Source organism: Pseudoliparis swirei, chromosome 5 (assembly GCF_029220125.1).
Source record: "Pseudoliparis swirei isolate HS2019 ecotype Mariana Trench chromosome 5, NWPU_hadal_v1, whole genome shotgun sequence".
In the NCBI taxonomy this organism is placed as follows: domain Eukaryota; kingdom Metazoa; phylum Chordata; class Actinopteri; order Perciformes; family Liparidae; genus Pseudoliparis; species Pseudoliparis swirei.
In genome coordinates this window covers 18934679-18954779 of record NC_079392.1, presented here as the reverse complement: position 1 = coordinate 18954779, position 20101 = coordinate 18934679, and the positions used below count along the sequence as shown (strand labels likewise).

General features: G+C 41.1%; 1 protein-coding gene across 1 annotated transcript in view; it reads left to right on the top strand.

The window, feature by feature from the left end:
* Positions 1 to 20101, top strand: part of atp13a3 (ATPase 13A3) — a 36173-nt gene that overhangs the window by 9100 nt on the left and 6972 nt on the right. The window contains exons 2-32 of the mRNA XM_056414368.1: positions 2129 to 2209; positions 7036 to 7122; positions 7218 to 7391; positions 8617 to 8838; positions 9268 to 9338; positions 9632 to 9715; positions 10122 to 10191; positions 10743 to 10877; positions 11036 to 11108; positions 11656 to 11787; positions 11910 to 12092; positions 12291 to 12448; positions 12965 to 13153; positions 13340 to 13401; positions 13824 to 13974; positions 14214 to 14333; positions 14664 to 14681; positions 15071 to 15224; positions 15537 to 15657; positions 15765 to 15889; positions 16257 to 16417; positions 16796 to 16924; positions 17018 to 17097; positions 17279 to 17321; positions 17427 to 17536; positions 17839 to 17935; positions 18023 to 18095; positions 18248 to 18425; positions 19140 to 19318; positions 19419 to 19507; positions 19733 to 19813. Coding sequence (XP_056270343.1) covers positions 7072 to 7122; positions 7218 to 7391; positions 8617 to 8838; positions 9268 to 9338; positions 9632 to 9715; positions 10122 to 10191; positions 10743 to 10877; positions 11036 to 11108; positions 11656 to 11787; positions 11910 to 12092; positions 12291 to 12448; positions 12965 to 13153; positions 13340 to 13401; positions 13824 to 13974; positions 14214 to 14333; positions 14664 to 14681; positions 15071 to 15224; positions 15537 to 15657; positions 15765 to 15889; positions 16257 to 16417; positions 16796 to 16924; positions 17018 to 17097; positions 17279 to 17321; positions 17427 to 17536; positions 17839 to 17935; positions 18023 to 18095; positions 18248 to 18425; positions 19140 to 19318; positions 19419 to 19507; positions 19733 to 19813 — 3513 coding nt within the window. The 5' untranslated portion in view covers positions 2129 to 2209; positions 7036 to 7071. The remainder of the gene's footprint in view (positions 1 to 2128; positions 2210 to 7035; positions 7123 to 7217; positions 7392 to 8616; positions 8839 to 9267; positions 9339 to 9631; positions 9716 to 10121; positions 10192 to 10742; positions 10878 to 11035; positions 11109 to 11655; positions 11788 to 11909; positions 12093 to 12290; positions 12449 to 12964; positions 13154 to 13339; positions 13402 to 13823; positions 13975 to 14213; positions 14334 to 14663; positions 14682 to 15070; positions 15225 to 15536; positions 15658 to 15764; positions 15890 to 16256; positions 16418 to 16795; positions 16925 to 17017; positions 17098 to 17278; positions 17322 to 17426; positions 17537 to 17838; positions 17936 to 18022; positions 18096 to 18247; positions 18426 to 19139; positions 19319 to 19418; positions 19508 to 19732; positions 19814 to 20101) is intronic.

Sequence of the window (20101 nt, the reverse complement as noted above, 5' to 3'; positions counted from 1 at the left end):
CAATTCCGCAAAGTATTATGACAACTTTTTACTGCATATCAGTCGCCATCCATTTAAGCAAGCTACTATCCCTTTTTATCTTGTGTCGTTTGCTGTTCTCCTTAACGGAGCAGCTTTAAGTAGCACGCTGCTCCCTCAGAGTTTTGCTCCGTTCCTTTAAAAAGAAAAAAAGTTACATTTGTATTTGCAGTTAAATGATTAATTATTAACTTCACTAACATCGATGATTGTCATGTTTAATCTTATAGTTTGAAATAAGATCAACAGCTGCCTTGTGTTTTATTTTCCCACGCCTGCATTGCTTATTAATACAATAGCAGACTAATCAAATGAGGGACAACAATGTGGCTTTAGGCAGGGCTGGAGAAATCTATAAATATCTCTAAAGTCATGCTGACACTCAGAGGCCCTATAAGGGTCCTCTGTATTCTAGAAAAAAAAGTGTTTCCTTCTATTGCCATTATATGTATTATATTATTGCATTGGCATAGTGACAGAAAAACCAAGCCTCATGGGTGGATGGGAGTCGGGTGGAATCACCTGACAGTTCTTCCATATTCTGCAGCCATTTTAGCATGAGGTCATGAAAGGTTTCTAAAGGCATGCATTTCTTATTCGATTAGATATTACTGTATTCATTCCCAGGGGAGAATTTTGTGAAGCAGCAGCAAACATATTTACAAATATACAATACAATAAAATAGCAGGGCATCTTGCATTTAAGAATTAAAATAATAAAGGAAATGTAAAATTAAAGTGTATAAAGTGACATCAATTTGAAAAGGAGCTGGCCAAAGGTGATGTATTGCACAGTCTTATTGCAGTGGGCAGGAATGTTCTCCTGTATCTGTCCTTGTGACAGCGGAGCCTGCAGTATCTAGGTTCTTTAGTCACTTTAGGAAATAGTTACTGAGCATAAAACAAACTGTCTGAATGGGATAGGAATGGCAATGACAGAAGTCTGCAGGAGCTGATAGGAAACCGAAAGAAGTGAATCTGAATTTGAGATGATGGGAAAACCTTTCACTTACACTCCAATGTGGTCTAGTGCTCCATGATATTCTGGACTAAAACCTGCATTAGTGTGGACATCGTCTCTGTTCAGAAACTTCCCTCATTTCCATTTAGTTTCTCAACATCTTAACTGCAGAAATGTGTTACGAGAAAGAACAACTAAATTAATGTCAGTTGATCCTTACTTAAAGGGCATCCAACAATGTGCACCAGTGAACAGCTTGGCATGTGCTTTCACATTCCCCTGTAACTCTTCTGCTGCAGCGCAGTACACATTAACCATTATTGTTTTTCCCTTTGGCTGATAAGTTACTGTTTAGTGAAAGTCTCTCTTTCCAGTTTACCATCAGTCAATTTAGTGGAAAAGCAAGATGAAGTTTTGGAAAGCGGGGTTCATAATGTTAATAGTATTTTTTATTTTGTTCTATCTCCGCCAGGATAATCATGCTTGAATTTGTTGATTTGTGATTGTGTGAGTATGTGCTTCCGTGTCTGACCACCGCTAACCTCGCATTCTGCTGCACCAAACTGCATCACATTTTAGGTGCCGAGTTATGGCTGCATGCTCAAGGACCTCTCATGGTTGCTTTGACTCCCACTTTCTCAAAACATATTTGATTGCCTTTTCATACTGCCAGCTGACTCCTCACTCTTTCTCAGCGCAACCCTATCCAATTATCTGGTTTTTGCCCAGTTTATAACTGGCCGTAGAGACTGTGCCTATGCGAAAAACAGTTTGCCCACTTTTATTGTTTTGAACGAAGTGTTTGGCTAACAGCTAACTACACACAACGCTGACTGCAACACGTGTTATTGTAAAATATTTTGACTGAACAGCCTAGAATTACCATTTAAAGTCCCGCTTACCCCCGTGAGACGGAGCTGAGACGTATACTTGCACTGAGCCAGTGCAGACATGTACATAGAATAAAATGAGTGTTTGTTTTGTGAGGCATGGGAGTGCAAAACATTTGATACACTTGCGTTGTAGGTTAGCCAATAGCCCGGTGGTGTTCATTCAATCGCACATTACAGCAGTGGTCGTTGTAGACACACCTGGTGGAGATCTGTCTTCCACGAAGCCCCTTTCTAAATTAGTTTTTTTTCCTCCCAGGGTTCCAGGTTGGTGTGGTGAGAGAGCAAACTAACTGTGGGGAGGAGGACTGCCTGGGGCATTGTGTCCCTGGCTCTCAAGGTAGGAGCTAGTACTATAATGTCGTTGTTGATCCCCCACCCCAGGGTTTGGCACATATGTGAACCGCGGATCAATTACACAGTTTATCTTAACCATCACATTGTGAAATCAAGTTTGACTGATTATCGTCATCTGATGATATTCAGTAAAATATGCAATCAGGTCATCAGCATTCCTGCTTTCTGTTTGCCAATCCATGATAATGTTACATTGTAAACAACCAGTGTGCGTTAAAATTGACCGGAGAAGAGCTGGGAAAGTGCTGATGCGTTTAGGCTAGGGCTGCAACTAACGATTATTTTGATAATCGATTAATCGGTTGATTATTTTATCGATTAATCGGATAAAAAAACAAAAAAACTTTAATTTTCAACCCTTTATTCAAAACAGGGTCCGTACGGTCAAGGAAAACCTGGAAAAGTCATGGAATTATTAAATGGCTATTAGCAGGCCTATAAAAGTAATTGAAAAAAATAAAATCCAAAAATATTTGGAAAAGTAATGCAAATTTGTTTTATTCAAATGTTAATTTACACGGTATATATACGGTATGCTTTGGAATTCTCATTGTTATTTTAAATACTACATCTTCTCACGTTGTCACGTATAGAAAGTTCACAAAATGTTTAATCATGGAAAGTCATGGAAAGGTCCTGGAGACCCACTGGTCAGCATGTGGATGAACCGTCACAAACAGACTGACAGCTTTCCTCTCCTGAGCAGTGGTCCCCATGTGGCCCCGCCCCCTGAACAATATCAGAGACGTGTTCCGATTTATTATTTTTTTCACCTGGCCCGCTGCCGTTGAGATTGCAGTGAGACGCGGAAAAAATGTGAAGTGGTGCTCTTCGCAATAAAACATCTTTGATGGGACGTGTCGCGTCTCGGCCAATCAGCGTTCAGATGTCCACGGCGTTTGGGAAGTTAGGTTAGCTTGAATGTTAGTCCGCTACATCTGCTGCTGTCACGCTGCACGGTGTAGCGATACTAACGAAGTACCCGTACGTTAAAAACGATGTGATTTAGCATATTTTTAGTATCGATACTTCATTAAAAGAGCGATCAGAGCGCACGCGCTGCTCCGCTTCGTTAAATGCTGTCTGCACGCGCAGCGCTCACAGCGTCGTGGCTTATCTCCGTTGCCTTTCTCCATGGAAAAATATTTCCCGCTATCCGCCATGGAATAAATAACCACGTTTTCTACGTTATACTCTTGTGGAAATGCCACACACGTCGTGACATGTAGCGCCCTGGTGTCTGGGTTCATAACGTCACCCGTAGGCGCACTTAGCTCCGTGAATGTCTCCGACGACGTGAATGACTTCCGCATCCAGCGCCACGTGAGCAGCAGCAGCCAATTAGATTCATCAACAGAGGAGCAGCTCAGCGCTGATTGGCTCTCACAACGCAGCATTCCGTCTCTCCCTCCGCTCTTGTTTCCCCTGCGCCGCTCTGCGCTCAACTCAACTTTGTGACTTATTGAGCGCCGTAATAATCGCGCGACACAACGAATCGATAATGAAATTCGTTGCCAACTATTTTAATAATCGATTTTTATCGATTTTATCGATTAGTTGTTGCAGCCCTAGTTTAGGCTCTGTTCGGTGAAAATGGGTAATGGGCGAAGGTAAGTTATAATGTTATCATGATATGTTCACAAATCCAGTTGTTTGAAGGAGATGTTCTCACAACAAAATTAATTGATATTTGAGAGAATTATTACCATTAGCAGCTTATAATTATACTATATTTTATATCTTAATAATTTGAATTTTGCCTTTTTTATGGGAGAAACCCCCCCCCCAATATAGATGACCATAACAAAGTAAAAGAATAACATTTAAAATGTGTTAAGGTATACTCTGACTTGGTTGAAATTATGTTTGGGACGGAAGTAAAATAAGCTGCACGCCTTGTAGACCAGCTGCTATAATCAAACAACAAAGGGTTCTGTATCTGCCAATATGGATAATCAATCATCTGCAATTAATATCTGTAGCCCAAAAAAACATGTTGATGGAGCTCTAAAAGTTATAATGATCTTCACTCACTGAATACCCACATTGTTGAAATTTAGATGTGTAACAAATTAGAGTGGGTCATTCAGGAATCTACCCCAAATTGGGAATTTTTTTCTGTTGCGAGGTATTTCTTTCTTTTATTCTTACTCTGATGTACACTACGTTCATATTGCTTATTAGATATATCTGTGTACAAATGATGCATCCTGCTCTTCACCAAAATGAAAGTTTAACTCAACTTGTTTCCAGCCTGAGTTAACATGTAACATATTGGTACCCGAGCCGTAATCAGGATTATGTGTGGCTTCTGAGCAACCATGTTTTAACTGTGACCTCTTGCCCTTTTCATTTTGGGAGCCTGTGTGTTTTCTGTGGTGACAACCCTGTGTGCCCCTACATAACAAACTATGTAACAATCTTACTATTTCATTCTTACTGACTGCCAGAGGCAGTGCTTAACACCGGCACGGCGTCTGGAAGGTCAGTAAGCATTCATAGAATTGTAGTTGCATCATAGCTGGTTACAGTAACCACATAAGCTCCATACTTTAAATCCTTTTTGGGTGACACTTTCATTGGTGAGTCGCCAGGACTGGAATTTTGTAAAAGACTGTTTGCATGATGCACTGGTGTTGGTATTTCCAGTCATAGCAGAGTTAGAGGAGGGATTGTTGTTGTTGCACTGCACCCACTGCCCAGCGCCGGCCAGGGGGCTGCCATTGTAAAATACAAGGAAGGGCTTGGTCCTAAGCAAAATATCCCGCTGTATGCCAGAGAAAAAGTCCACACTGGTGCAGCTGCCAGATAAAATCAGTGTGTGGGGCACTGATACAGGACCAGAGGGTGTTCCAGGGTGGGGGGGGGGGGTGGGGGGCAGTAGCAGGGTGGCTCGATCGGCGCCCTGATGCACCTTGCCAGGGCCCCCTTGAGATGGTGTTTTAACTCTACCTGTTGGTTTCACTTCATGTTTGTATGCGTGCACTGCCTTCCCACCAAAGACGGTCACTGCACAGAAGCAAGCCATTGTTTTTCAATGGAGAATGCGGTTATGCTCTCAGAGATGGTTGCGTTTGGAAAACTTGTGCTCACTGTTTTGGCTTTCTGTCCATTATACCCAAAGTGAACTTTGACCCCACATGCTTACCTGTGCATGCCATTCTAGCAGACAGGGTTGAACTTAATCAGTTAGAAGTTTGGATATAACCAGGTATAACATATTCCACGTTTTGATTTGGATGAATCTTAGCAGCTGGTAGTTAAGTTAATAGATGTATCATTGCATGATTCCATGATGTTTAACATATGAATGCTTTCAACATTATTTGTATTACCAGTACATTTATTTAGATTTTTTTTGATGAATATTCATACTGAATTTTACAGCAATGTATACACTCGAAGCCACGACACTTGAGTGAAGTTTGAAAAGAATCTTAAAACTATCACTCATTCATCCTCTGTCATCCTCACATTGCTAATATGGACTCCCTGCCTGACACGCAATCCAGGTTGGCAGAGGTACTTTTCCTGCGGAAATAACAGTGAAACATATTACTTCTCTGAAAGTGTTTGATATGTGTTTGGAGGAGTTGAGCCTTGCCTCCAGTCAAACACGGCAGAGGAGAAACCGACAAAGAGGAGAGACTGCATGTGCCACCATAAATTACACCAAATCACATTTTCCACTCAGCTATTCTCACTCTTCTTTCAGTACCGATTTCAAGAACCACCCTAAAAGTGAATTACCCTAAACACCTATTCAGAACTGGCTATAATTCAGAACCAGGGTCCCGGGGGCATCCTTCGTCAGAACTCCAAGTCATATTCAGTGCTGCATCCAAATAATAATGTTTCACATCTGCACATTTTAATTTTCACTGGAAGATGCAAGCAAAATGCTTGCACTGTAGAGCCCTGGATGGGATGTCATCAGTTCCCCCAGAAGTGAAAGCCACAGTGTACCCGATAACCGACGACTGATCTTGAAGCCCTAATGTACCTCTCGTACTACTTCATCAGTTTGACTCCACGTGAACTCGGCTTTCCTGTTTCTCTCTGTAACTCAAAACCAAAAAATGAGCAACACAATGGCAAACTAGCCAGCTGGAGCTACTTTTAGCCACATAGACGCAGATCCATCTGCAGCGCAACTAGTATTTACAAAAGCCTGTTCATCTTTTGATCGGGATGCCCTTCCCTCTCAATAGCAATGCACACATTTACTCAAAGTGACTGTGCAGTCCTTGGCAGCTGGCCGAACCTCTGAGACAACTGAGAGGGAATAGGATCGAGCTTGATATTGGGTAACACTCATAGATTACTCGGTTAGTCTGTATGTGGGAGGGATGACGCTCTTCAGAGATTGGTGATCTGAGATAAAGCAGCTGTTTTGGAAGTGCTGCGCATTCTTGGAGTGTGTATGTCCCAGGTGCTCAAATGATTAACATGCCTCTAATAACGCTCCTGCACTTTTTACCTCATATTGTAAAATCTTCTCTTAAATATATAAAAGGTGACTCTCCTGTAACATATCAAAGTAGAGGATGTTTGGTATTCATTCTAATTTTCCTTAAAGAAAAAGTGATTTTTTTTTATTACAGAAATCTATACCAAATGTTTTATTTGTAGAATATTATGTGGAGGCCATGTGTTTGCAGCATGACACTTTTTTAATTTATACTCTTGTTGCATCGCATCACTAGTTCGCATCTTGTGACCCTCTGGTGTCTAGTCCCGGTTTTGATTTGCTGTTGTGCCGCTGAAATGTTTTCCCTCACGCTCACAATTTGCCTCTTGTGTTTGCAGTGACTAAGGGAGGAGCTTGGTACATTGTTCTGCAGCATGGAGATGGACGACCCAAAGGTCCTCAACAAAGGGGAAGAGGAGGAGATGGTGCGTTTACTTTTAATTTTACATCAAGGCCAATGTGGGAATTCATGCTTTCTGCCTTAATAGACTGCATCCCCTTTTCTGCTCCCACCCTTTAGGAGCTGCAAGGCTACCGTCTGTGTCGTTGGCGGATGGCCCTCGTGGGCCTCGGGGTGCTGTGTACGGGGGGCTTCCTCCTCCTGCTGCTCTACTGGATGCCTGAGTGGTGCGTCAAATCCATGTGCACCCGTACCACAGCGTGTGATGCCGAAGTGGTATTGATGCGCTCCACGGTAGGTAGCAACTAAAGCTGCAATAATGAATCAGTTAGTCAACAGACAATTGGATAATTCATGAAATGTTTTAGTCCTTTGTCTTTGTCATATATGACGGTATATTGATTATCTTACAGTTTCAGTTATTGGTTCCACAAAACAAGCTAATTGAAGAAACCACTGAGGTTTTTAAATTTACATTTAAAATGTAAACTTTTAACAAATGGGAAAGGTAGCTGAATGTTAAATGAATGAACACAGGGGATATACATTTACTTCCCACCTGGTTAATTTAAAAGAGGTTCATCTGTTGCCCAATGTAGGAGTATACTGGATGGTGTGCGAGCCTGCATTTGTCTGTCTTTGCATTCCTTTCGCTCTGTATTGGTCTCATGCTCGTGTACATGTGCTTGCATTCTTCATAACCATTTGTGTATGAATCCATGTGTTTGATTGTGGGTTATTTTAAATACCCTCATTAGCAACCTTCAAGTGTAAACATTTGGCTGCAGCTCACTTCTCAAAGAGGCTTGTTCAGACATAGGAATTTGATTGAGGGTTGTGATTAGAACGGCTAAATCAGAATCTGAAAATAACACCTGTGAAGCACCAAATGCAGTTCAACATTTTGTGGTGGATACTTGAGAGATATATGCCCTCCATATCCAGCCACCTAATATGTTTTGACAGAGTTGTACTAAAGACGGAAGTCTAAGTGTTAAGGTTAGTTACTGAAGTGAGGGAGTTAATGAATACCTCACCTACAAAATCACCATTTGTATATCAATTACTCTTCCATTGAGATTGTAAAATCTTATAAGTACCTGGGTGTTCACCTGAACAACAAACTGGACTGGGCTGACCATGCACTTTATAAAAGGGGACAGAGCAGACTCTTTCTGCTGAGGAGACTGAGGTCATTAGTGTGCAGGGAGCACTCCTGAAGACCTTCTTTGACTCTGTGGTGGCATCAGCCATCTTTTATGGAGTGGTCTTCTGGAGCAGCAGCATGGCAGCGGCTGACAGGAAGAGGCTGAACAAGCTGCTAAATAAGGCCAGCAGCGTGCCGGGGTGTCCTCTGGATACTGTGGAGGTGGTGGGGGACGGGAGGATGATGGCAAAGCTCTCGTCCCTGATGAACCACACCTCCCACCCCATGCAGGACACTCTCGCAGCTCTGCACAGCTCCTTGCAACATGCAAGAAAAGTTTTGAGCTACAACTTTGTGTTTTTCTTTGTCTAGGATGAGTTCCGCCGCTGGTTCTTGGCCAGGGTACGAGTGATGCTCGCCCCAGGGAGCAACCCCTTTCACAGCCTGGAGACCCAGACCACCTCCCCCTCCCCTTCCTCTCCCTCCTGCTCCTTCTCCTCACCACATCTGGCCAACGGACATAACACCCACCCCTCTGATGGCAGCCCTGATCAGGAGCTCTTTGGAATATATGGCGACTACCAGCCCACAAAGGTAAGTACCCATCTCCACAATATTTAGACTTTACGCAGGGAAACCATGTTTTGGTTCAGAAGTTGATAGAAGGGTAAGTTGTACTCAAGTTTTATTGTACTTTCATATTTAGCAGTACTCTTACTGTAAAATGTATTTCACATAAAAACGGAGTGCTGCCTCGGCCCTTCTCTATTTGAAGGACAGATGCTTACACTATACTCATTTACCTTTGCTGTCCTTGTGGGTATTCTCCATTGACCACGTTCATTCCACAACACCTTAAACCAACAAAGTCAATAATATAAAGAGTGTAATTGTATGTTTACACTTTGTGAAACTGCTTCAGTTTTATTTTAAATGTAGCGTTTCTTGACTTCAAATATGTATGTACATTAATGCTGACATAAGTTTCTTCCCTCTGCCCCTTCCCTATTGTATTTTCCCCAGATTCGTTATTTTACCTTCCATAGCACAAAGTATTATTGGAACGACGGTGTGCAGAACTTTGAAGTTTTAACGTAAGAATTATTTGGCTCTCTACAGACACAGCTTTTTTTTTAATACCACTTTGCAGGAACCGTTGCTGCAGAAAATTCTTCACTCAGTCAGCTAAATTGGTTTAGTGTTTTATCTGGCAGTGTGTGCACAGTACACAGCAGTAAAGCTAACTAAATATCCACATCCCATTTCTTAACTAAAAATTAGCTGTAAAGAAAAATGTGAAAAACAAGCTGTAGTAAAGTCTGAATTACACTAAACCGTGCCAGCAGCACAGGTCTAAGTATTGCCTTGACCAATATCTCCCCCACAGCGGCCTGGATGATCTGCAGGTCAGCTGCTCTACCCTCCACTTGGAGCACAGTGCAGGTCTGACCAGGAACCAGCAGAAGTACAGGTAACATCTTACCGGTCTGAAGGAAAGTTTGCACAACTCCTCGACAGCCAGAGGAGGGTACTCGCGCCTATTGGTCAGATTATTCTGTTGTGTGAGTTACACTAGCTGCAGCTGTGTAACTCACACAGATTATTCTGGTTGAGTTACACTAGCTGCTGTTTATACTCTCGGAAGTGGTCAGGGGAATTCAGTGCAGAGATGTTAAAATGGTAATTTATTCTGTGCAGAGAATGGATCATTTAAAGGAGAGAAGAAAGCAATTAAATATGTTCTAAAGAATAAAAACATGCATACTCCTAACCTTAATGGTACATTGCTGTATAGTATGTGTGCATGTGTATGTGTGTTTAGATATGAAGGTCTGGTTCAAACTTGGCTCACAAATGTCTCTTCCACCTCTTGTCAGGAGACTGTTCTTCGGAGTGAATGAAATTGCAGTGAAAGTGCCTTCTGTTTTCAAGCTGCTTATCAAAGAGGTAGGGCCCAGTTTGAATTAAAACAGGCAGTCTTCTCTTGTCTCAAAAGTTTGAATTATACCTAAATGAAAGACACCTTTTAACATGTGTGCTCATCTATTACAAGTAACAGACTTGTTTGTTTTTGACACCAGTTCCTGCTAAAGCCAACATTGTAAAACCCACGCTAATTAACCAATCCAACTTGTTCTTATTCCCATTGAGTAGATGGAGCACAGTTAAGTGCATACTTGTTTAGGAACGTTTTTGGGATCGGAGTGCATGTACAATACTACACTATTGCCCCTTGCAGACCAATTCAGTGATGTGGGTCCCAACTCTCATTCAAACAACTTTGGTACAATTTCCCAATGCATCTCATACCCTTACACCTCAAACACTGCTAAAGCATGGGAACTTGATCATTTGTATTAAGTTGTTTTTTTACCCTGGTAGCATATTTGTTATGCGCTCAAGTAGACGTCTCTGTTTTCAAACTAATTGTAGTGGTTCCTTGATGCTCTTACCTCTGTGATTACCACACTAATATGACTCTTTGTCTCCTCTTGCAGGTCCTAAACCCTTTCTACATCTTCCAGCTCTTCAGTGTGATTCTGTGGAGTGCCGATGAGTATTACTATTATGCCGTGGCCATTCTTTTCATGTCGGTCATATCCATAGCTACCTCTCTGTACACCATCAAAAAGGTGAGCTTCACAATAGGTTGAGTCATTTATCTGACCTTTATAGTTATGGCAAAACCTGGTTGAATTGGAAGAGAAAGTAAATCTCCTTTGCACTCACAGGTTGTCATGGGGATCAAGAAGCTGTCTAAAGTTTATCATCTGTTTTCTTTTTTTCCCAGCAATACATCATGCTTCATGATATGGTGGCAACTCACAGTATTGTTCGTGTGTCTGTATGCCAAGCCAATAATGGTTTGTTAATTATTGTTTTTTTATGTGGCCTCTAGTCATTTTTAATTGAAGTGCATGGCATGTTTTATTCTATGAAGTCGCTTGCCATTTCTGAAGAGTGCATTCCAAACCAAACCTGACGATAGCCTAAGCAGTGTAACAATGTCTGTCCTCCAGATGGCTTCTAGGGTGGGGAAATGCAGACTTGGAAAGAGACATGGCATATGTTTGATAGTGGGCATAGCGCATGTGTGAATTTAAAAAAGCACTCAAATAGTTATGCACATTCTTTTGTAAGTCTTAACTCATTTTTAAATGAGTGATGGTGTCTTCAGAGATGATGCGTGACAGTGCCAGCGGGTGTCTTTTAAGCTGGAACCAATTAAAATGAATTTCACAACTTCAGAAATAGTTCGCAACATTGCTTTGGAAGCTGTGGCTCTCACACAAAACATATCTCACCCCCACATGCACTACCTGCTACTCCTCTGGCTCTGCTACAAATACAGTCTGTATTTGTGACCCATTTACCATCTCCACTCATCCTTTGCACCCCCCTTCCTGGCAGAAATCGAAGAGATGTTGTCAACTGATCTGGTGCCCGGTGATGTGATGGTCATCCCCAGCAATGGGACCATCATGCCATGTGACGCCGTGCTGGTCAGCGGCACCTGCATCGTCAATGAAAGCATGCTCACAGGTTAGAGGAGACATCGTGTAATATGTGTACAGAAACTTAACAAACGACCACACGAGACTCTAAAATGCTTTATCTGTTAATCTCACAGCAGCCATTCCAAATGTCAATTTAACCCCCATCAGGTGAGAGCGTTCCTGTGACAAAGACTAATCTCCCCAACCCATTGCCTGAGGAGAGGGGGGAGGAGGCTGACGCTGCCTACAACTCAGAGGAACATAAGAGACACACTCTCTTCTGTGGCACCCACGTCATCCAGACCCGCTACTACACAGGAGACCTGGTCAAGGCTGTGGTGGTCAGCACAGGTAAGTGTGTCTGGGGATATGTATTCAGAACATCTGTGGATGTTTCCTTGATGTCTGGTATAGAAATGTGAGTTCTAAAACAAATGTTGTGAAGTGACATATTCAAATGTGATTTATATTTAAGTTTTACTGAGACACACAACTCCCTTTTATGAGAATTGCATCTCCAAAACTTTTCACAACAACCTCTTCCCGCAGGTTTCAGCACAGCCAAAGGCCAGCTGGTGCGCTCTATTCTTTACCCAAAACCCACCGACTTCAAACTGTACCGTGATGCCTACCTCTTCCTGTTGTGTCTGGTGGCTGTGGCTGGAATTGGCTTTGTCTACTCCATTGTTCTCAGTGTTTTGCACAAGGTAAATTTGCAAGTGACGAGCAGATTGAACAAATGCCAATGTTCTGATTTTGTGTTGCATGGGTTCAGAGTTTCAGAAGTAAAAGGGGTGGAAATAAGAGTGCTACTGTAAGAAAGTCAAATATTGTACTGTTCCGCCTGAGCATTGACAGATGGTGTTTTTCTGTTGATTTACTTAATTGTGAGCTGCCCAATACAACCACAGTTTTAGCTGTTGACCAGATCGCTGTGGCTGAAGCTTGAAACTAAACTGAATGAAGTGTTTGACATTGTTTTTCTCTTTAGAACCCTGTTGTATGTAGGGTTGTTGTGGGATTATAGGGTCTTCATAGAGAGACTTTCCTCTACCACACTTATCAGTTAAAAGCTGACTCGCATATTTGACACGAGGCATGATTTTAGTAGTCTCTTCAATTTATGAGTGAGTGGGAACTGACTAATTAGTTTTAGGAGTGCTGAAGACAAGTGATGATCAAATATTCAAACATTTCCTGACTTTCCTCTCTATTTGCTCCAGGTGCCAGCTAAGACCATCATCATTGAGTCTCTGGACATTATCACAATCACTGTGCCACCGGCGCTGCCAGCCGCCATGACGGCTGGCATTGTGTATGCCCAACGACGCCTTAAACGCCTTGGCATTTTCTGCATCAGTCCACAGAGAATCAATATCTGCGGTCAAATCAATCTGGTCTGCTTTGACAAGGCGAGTACTGGTGGTTTTATTACTGCTGTTTTTGCTCCTAATGTAGTCAGAACAAACTTTTAGATATTGCTGAAGAAGTGTCCAAACAAGTACTGCGCTGAAATTTTACAACATGTGTAGACATGTACAACTTTTGATTAATTGAGAAATTAGATTTGTACCTAATGTACTTTTTTCTGCTTAAAGACTGGAACTCTGACAGAAGATGGATTAGACCTATGGGGAGTCCAGAGGGTTGAGAATGGCAGGTAAGCTGGTCTGGCTGCATCCCGAAGAAATGTCAAGTCATTGTTTTAGTTTAGCTATTACTCAGCTGCTATAGTTTAGCTACATTTTTTAGAAGCTGAAATCTCACTGATAAACTAAGATGATTGTTTATGACAAACAGGCTCATTATTATTTAGGTATCAGATCAACAACATCTTCAACCAGCCAGTCTCTACTTGTGAAATGTGTTATTCAATAATGTTGGCAAGAATTAGTGATAGTAATAATCATGCACTGTTACTGTACTATTCTTTCATGCATGTAATTGAAATCCATTGCTTCTGGAAGTATTTTATTCACATGAAATATGTTTTTACATCGTAAAAATAAAAGCTAGATCTTTTTACTTGAGCCTCTCCCAATCAGTAAAACTTATTTCCTCATTCACCTGATGTTTCTTCAGTTTCCATCTGTCAGAGGAAAACGCATATAAGGAAAGTCTTGTCAAGTCCCAGTTTGTGGCTTGTATGGCCACCTGCCACTCTCTTACCAAAATAGAAGGCCAGCTGTCTGGAGATCCACTGGACCTCAAAATGTTTGAGGCTATCGGCTGGGTGAGTTTTTTTTTTATCTATCCAAAAGAATAATGTTGGTCAAAGCTGCATTGGGGGAATGTAATTAGCCAGACTGTGGGGACAAATAACCTTTCAAAATAATGGTATGTGCAGGCAAGCCTGGAAGAGCGAGAGATGATATCTAAAATATATTTACTATGGCTAATATTCTTTATCTCTTGCTGTTCTTGTATCAATATTTTTTCTGAACCTTATTTTCTCTAAACTTGTCTGGCCAGATCCTGGAGGAGGCTACTGAGGAGGAAACATCTCTCCACAACCGTATCATGCCCACTGTTGTTCGACCCCCAAAACAGCTGTTGCCCCCACAGCCTGCAGTATCACCAGAGCAAGACATGGTCGGAATAGCAACCCAGTCGCTGGGTCCCAAAAAAGTCAAAGTCTGGGTTAAAACCCTGTCTTTTCTGTACAATTTAGATTTATAGATCTGAATATATTTAAATTTGTAATAATACAATATTAGATTTTGAGTGTGGTTTTGGACATCGTACTATTCTTCCTCTGACTTTTTTATTATGCAATAGTTGTGCAGTAGTGTATTGGCTTTATTTAAAACCAACATACTCTTGTACCAGCAAATGTATTAATGGTGTGAATGATAAGTTTATTTGTTTTGACATTTAGTTTTCTCATAGACTCATCCCACTCTGCTCTTTTTCTCATTCTAGGAACTCTATGACCTCTCGGTAAGTCGTCCTTTTGGGGAGTAATGTAAATGTAATTTTCTACAAAAGAAAAGTTTTGAATTTTAATGGTAGTGAAATTGATACTAGTAGCCTTCTATTTACTAATCTTGGACAGTTAATATAAGGCGGTTTAAGATGCGTATTGTTCATTATATTTATAAGTTGACAAATTGATGTCTTCATTTTGTTGATTATACAATATAAAAAAATATTGTAGGTGTCATGATTTTGTTACCTGACATTAAATTAAGCCAATATCCCAAGATGTTGTAGTCATTAACTAGCATTGTCAATGATGGAATTTAATTAAAATATGTAATCTCCTTGACATAAATAATGAAGACTGTTATTTTGTTTTTGTGTATGTCTGCATGGGCGTGGATGTATAGACAGCGTATGAGGTAGGAATCGTGCGGCAGTTTCCTTTTTCTTCAGCACTCCAGAGGATGTGTGTGGTAGCTCGTCTGCTGGGGGAGAAACGTATGGATGCCTATATGAAGGGAGCCCCAGAAGTGGTGGCTAGCCTCTGCAAGAAAGAGACTGGTGAGTCGTCTCATTACGGTTTGTGCTATGGTACTGTTTCGCACGAAAAGTATTATTATTATTATTTGGGATGTAGGATACATCGGTGGCCGATATGTTATTGGCCAATAAGTAAGAACATTTGATTATTGTTCAAAGAATGGAATTTCACCCAGTAATTGTGTCCAGCGCCACTCTAGTAATTGATTGAAAACACAGTCCTGAATATGGATTTCTGCCTCTGTTCCAATGTTTCCATAGAAGTTAAATCCTCTTTATTTTCTCTCTCTCTCTCTTTACTAATTTCTTCAATGTCTCGCTGTCTCTTTGCAGTGCCAGAAAACTTTACCGAGGTTTTGGAGGGCTACACCAAACAGGGTTTCAGGGTGATCGCTCTGGCTCATCGTCGACTTGAATCCAAACTCACCTGGCACAAAGTACAAAATATCAGCAGGTAGTGTGTTCTGTGTATTATTGATATTGTTGCAGTTGCCCTTCACTTTAAACCTATTCCTCTAATCTGTGACATGTTGTGTGTGTACGTATTTTCTCTTAAATTAGGGATCCCATTGAGGCAAACATGGAGTTCCTTGGTCTGATCATCATGCAGAACAAGCTGAAGGCAGAAACTCCAGCGGTGCTGCAGGACCTCCACCAAGCCAGCATTCGCACAGTCATGGTTACTGGTGAGAGCATGCACACACACACGCCCTTAAATAAACTACTAATATCATGAACACTAAAGAGGACACACAAACACGCAGATATGCAAATTATTGTATAAAGTGAACATGACACACAATCTTTCATGTCTTTCACAGTCTTTAGTAATAATGCAGGAAGCATAATTAGTTTGGTAATGTGTTTTGGCACACAGGAGATGTAATCCCTCTGTAATTTACTCAACTGCATCTGTAATCTCAACCAATAACTTGTAACACTGCTCAGTGTAACTGGCACAAACTAACTCCAATATCCTGCAGAGGATTTCATTTGACTTCCTTGAAAAATAGAAACGCAAATGAATATGTGTGTGCTGTCTTCACAATCCAGGTGACAACATGCTGACAGCCATCTCTGTGGCCCGGGACTGTGGAATGATCCCTCCCCAAGACACAGTCATCATTGCTGAAGCCTTCTCCCCCCATGATGGACAAGCTGCAAAGATCACCTGGAGATACGCTGACAAGCCGAGCGACACATCTCGCCTGGAGGTGAGGCGATGGGGCTCATGCTAACACGAATCCTAGCACAAACGCACATGTGGAGATAAAGCGCCAATGATAAATAGCCTTGCACAATAAATAGACATATATTCTCGTCTCAACGGTCTCTGTAACCAAACAAGTAAAAATGTTTGTCAATTGGTTGTTCTTAATGCCTAGGAGGTAGAGAATCCTATTTCGAAAGAGCCAAGATTTTTTTTTAGATATATATTTTGCACTAAGGCTTTAAGCAAAACTAAATAACAACTAAATACATTTGTTTTCATTGTGCAATCCTATACAACAGGTGATACAGGATAACTATTCATTATAAGTAAGTATCTAATAATGGATAGGCTCTAATCCACACCATCATTCATTTAACAGGCCATAAACATCAGTCTGGAGGATGTCGGTCACGTCGATGAGCCCAAAGCACAAGAGCTGTACCATTTTGCTATGAACGGAAAATCGTTTGCCGTCATCTCGGAGCATTTCCCTGACATGCTTCAAAGGGTATGAAGTCATCTCAAATTGCTCCTACTGTTTTTTGGGTACAACGTTCTACACGATACCTAAAGTTTCTGTTATCATTGTTTGTATGTTCAGCTGGTGCTGCAAGGCACAGTGTTTGCCAGAATGGCCCCGGACCAGAAAACTCAACTCATTGAAGCGTTGCAAGGCGTAGAGTGAGTATTAATGTCTAAATCATGATGTAGTCCAAAGTGTATTGAAGTGTTACAGTATATGCTGCCTGCCACTGAATCTGTTGAATAATCGGCAGCAATAGAATCTGCGTTCAGTCAGAACTGAGTCTATACAGTATATATTTCATGGTAGCAATGAGCACTGATCTTTTTATTTGCACAGTTACTTTGTGGGAATGTGCGGTGATGGAGCTAACGACTGTGGGGTATGTACAGGCACTTCAACATGAACGATCAATATGAGAATATCAGGAGGACATTGACTGATTGTAGTTGAGACATACTTTATATTTCTCACTTTCCTCACCCAGGCTCTGAAAAGGGCACATGGTGGCATCTCTCTGTCAGAGCTCGAGGCCTCTGTAGCCTCTCCCTTCACCTCCAAGACCCCCAACATCTCCTGTGTCCCCAACCTCATCAGGTAAGTCTTAATTTATTCTTATTTGTGTACCACACAGTTTATAAATAAGTGGCAGAGAAAATATGAATGGTGAAAGTGATCAGATCAAAAGGAAGCATCTCACCTCAAAAGCACCAGGATAGAAAACGTTGTCATTACTTGTTTACTATTTTTTGTCAAGTTTTGAGCTTTAAAATTAGTTTAAAAGAAATACACTTAAACCACCACATGCTTTTTATATTCACCGACAAACTCATCGTGCTTAAATGTCAAGTGTGTCTGTATAGCTTCATGACATAATGTAACTTTATGTGCTTTTACAGGGAGGGGCGTGCTGCTCTCATCACTTCCTTCTGTGTGTTCAAGTTCATGGCGCTCTACAGCATCATCCAGTACATCAGTGTCACTCTCCTCTATTCTGTATGTAACGCTGCTTCAAAAGCAATAGGAGCTGAGGAATTAATGAGAAATCCAGACTGTAATCTGTATTGTTTGTTTGTTTTTCAGATCCTTAGTAACCTTGGAGACTTCCAGTTCCTCTTCATCGATATTGCCATCATCCTTCTTATTGTCTTTACCAGTAAGTAGAAGAAAAGGGTCATGGATAAAGCGATGTGTTTTTTGTTTTTGTTTTAATCATCGTGATTTGTCTAGCTTTTATGTTTACTGCAGGTTTCTTCGTCTCACCCATAATGTCCGTTTTTTCCCTTCTTTCCTATTGCTCCTCCTCAGTGAGTCTGAATCCAGCTTGGAAAGAACTGGTGTCACGTCGTCCCCCATCAGGTCTGATCTCAGGGCCTCTGTTGTTCTCTGTGCTGACCCAGATCCTCATCTGCTTGGGCTTCCAGACCTTTACATTCCTTTGGGTCCGTCAGCAGTCCTGGTACACTGTCTGGACACCACTTACAGAGTGGGTACCTGCTATAATTTTCAATGTACCGCTTCTAAACTAAAATAATGTAAAGTTACTATAAAATCATATCTAGTTAACCGATTTCAGCCACAACTTATTAGGGCAATTGTAGTTTTTTGTCAAGGAAGCACATCACTTTAATTTGCAAGGTTGGATCAACCTCATCGTACCACAGACACCATTTTAAAACCCTACAGTAACAATTCTTTTATTAATATACCTATTAAGTTTAAAAAAGAACCCCCGTATCTTAAAGCTCTTGCCTCGCTCAGAGGCTGTCCGTTAGAGAGGATTTTGAAAACGGCTATCTTTATGATTTATCTGATTATCCAATGGTCCAAAGGGTCTAACGAGGAAAATGTTCATGCATACCGATGTTAGCAATATGTTCATAAAAAAATAACATGAAACTGAAAGGACCTTTTCTTCACTCACAGGGCACCTTGACTATCTGAACACTTTTAACGCAATGACATTTAGTCTGTGGCTAAATGGCACTTTAATCTTCGTGAATTTCTGAGTTTCTTTTTTATCACAACTTCATGGCTTTTATCTCAGAGAATATAATAATAATAATAACATTTTATATCTAATCTCAGACTAAATTAAGTTGGCAAAGGCCCCAATACGCTGTTGTAGATGTCTGTATTTGGTCCACAGACTGAAATGTGTTATTTGATTGTTCTTGAATCAAACTCTCCTTTCACCTAGTGTCTGCAACCTGACATCACATACTAATGTGTCTGACCACAATGACACAGAAGTGGACGACCACAACATCCAAAACTTCGAGAACACCAGCCTCTTCTATGTCTCCTCCTTCCAGTATCTCGTTGTTGCTGTCGTTTTCTCAAAGGGAAAACCTTTCAGGCAGCCTAGCTATAAGAATTGTAAGAAACTTGCTTCCTCATTAATCTTTCCTAAAATAGTTATAAAGTTACATCTATGTAATCTGTTGTGTGTTTTTGTGCTTGCTTGTTTCCTCTCCAGGGCCTTTTGTGCTGTCGGCCCTGGTTTTGTATGTTTTCCTGTTGTTCATCATGTTCCACCCTGTCAAAGGCATTGATGATTTCCTAGAGGTAAGAAGACGTCGACACACGTCTAGTGTAGACTATAGCTTGATTTATCAAGCTGAGGTATACTCTTCTAATTTTTTGATTTTAATATAAAGTCAGACTGTCATTTTAATTTAGATGGGCACAACTCAAGTGTTGCAGGCACATAAAGCCTTAAAACAAGGCTATCTTTTAAATAATCTCTGAAGGTCAGCATTGGAGTATCTCTTTCTCTCTCTCTCTGTACAGATTGTTTGTGTCCCGTTTGAATGGAGGATAAAACTCTTGATCATCATCTTGGTCAATGCTGCTGTGGCCGTTATTGTAGAGGTGAGACACACACTAAGCACATGGTAACAGTATATGTTTTGCTCATATCCAGCATTTCATGCAGTGTGTGCTGATTGGTGTCCTGTTTAGCTGGACAGCAGGATCAATCTTGTGTTGTGAGAACAAATTATTTTATGAAGTGAAAATTCCGTATTTGTAATAGTTAAGACTTTAAGTTGTTTTTTTCAGAAATGTACAATTGTTTGGGCTTTAGAAAATCATCAAAACGGCAAAAAGAAAATAATTTTATTGCAGGTCAATGGCCTTTGTTGGCATGCCCCTAGTGGA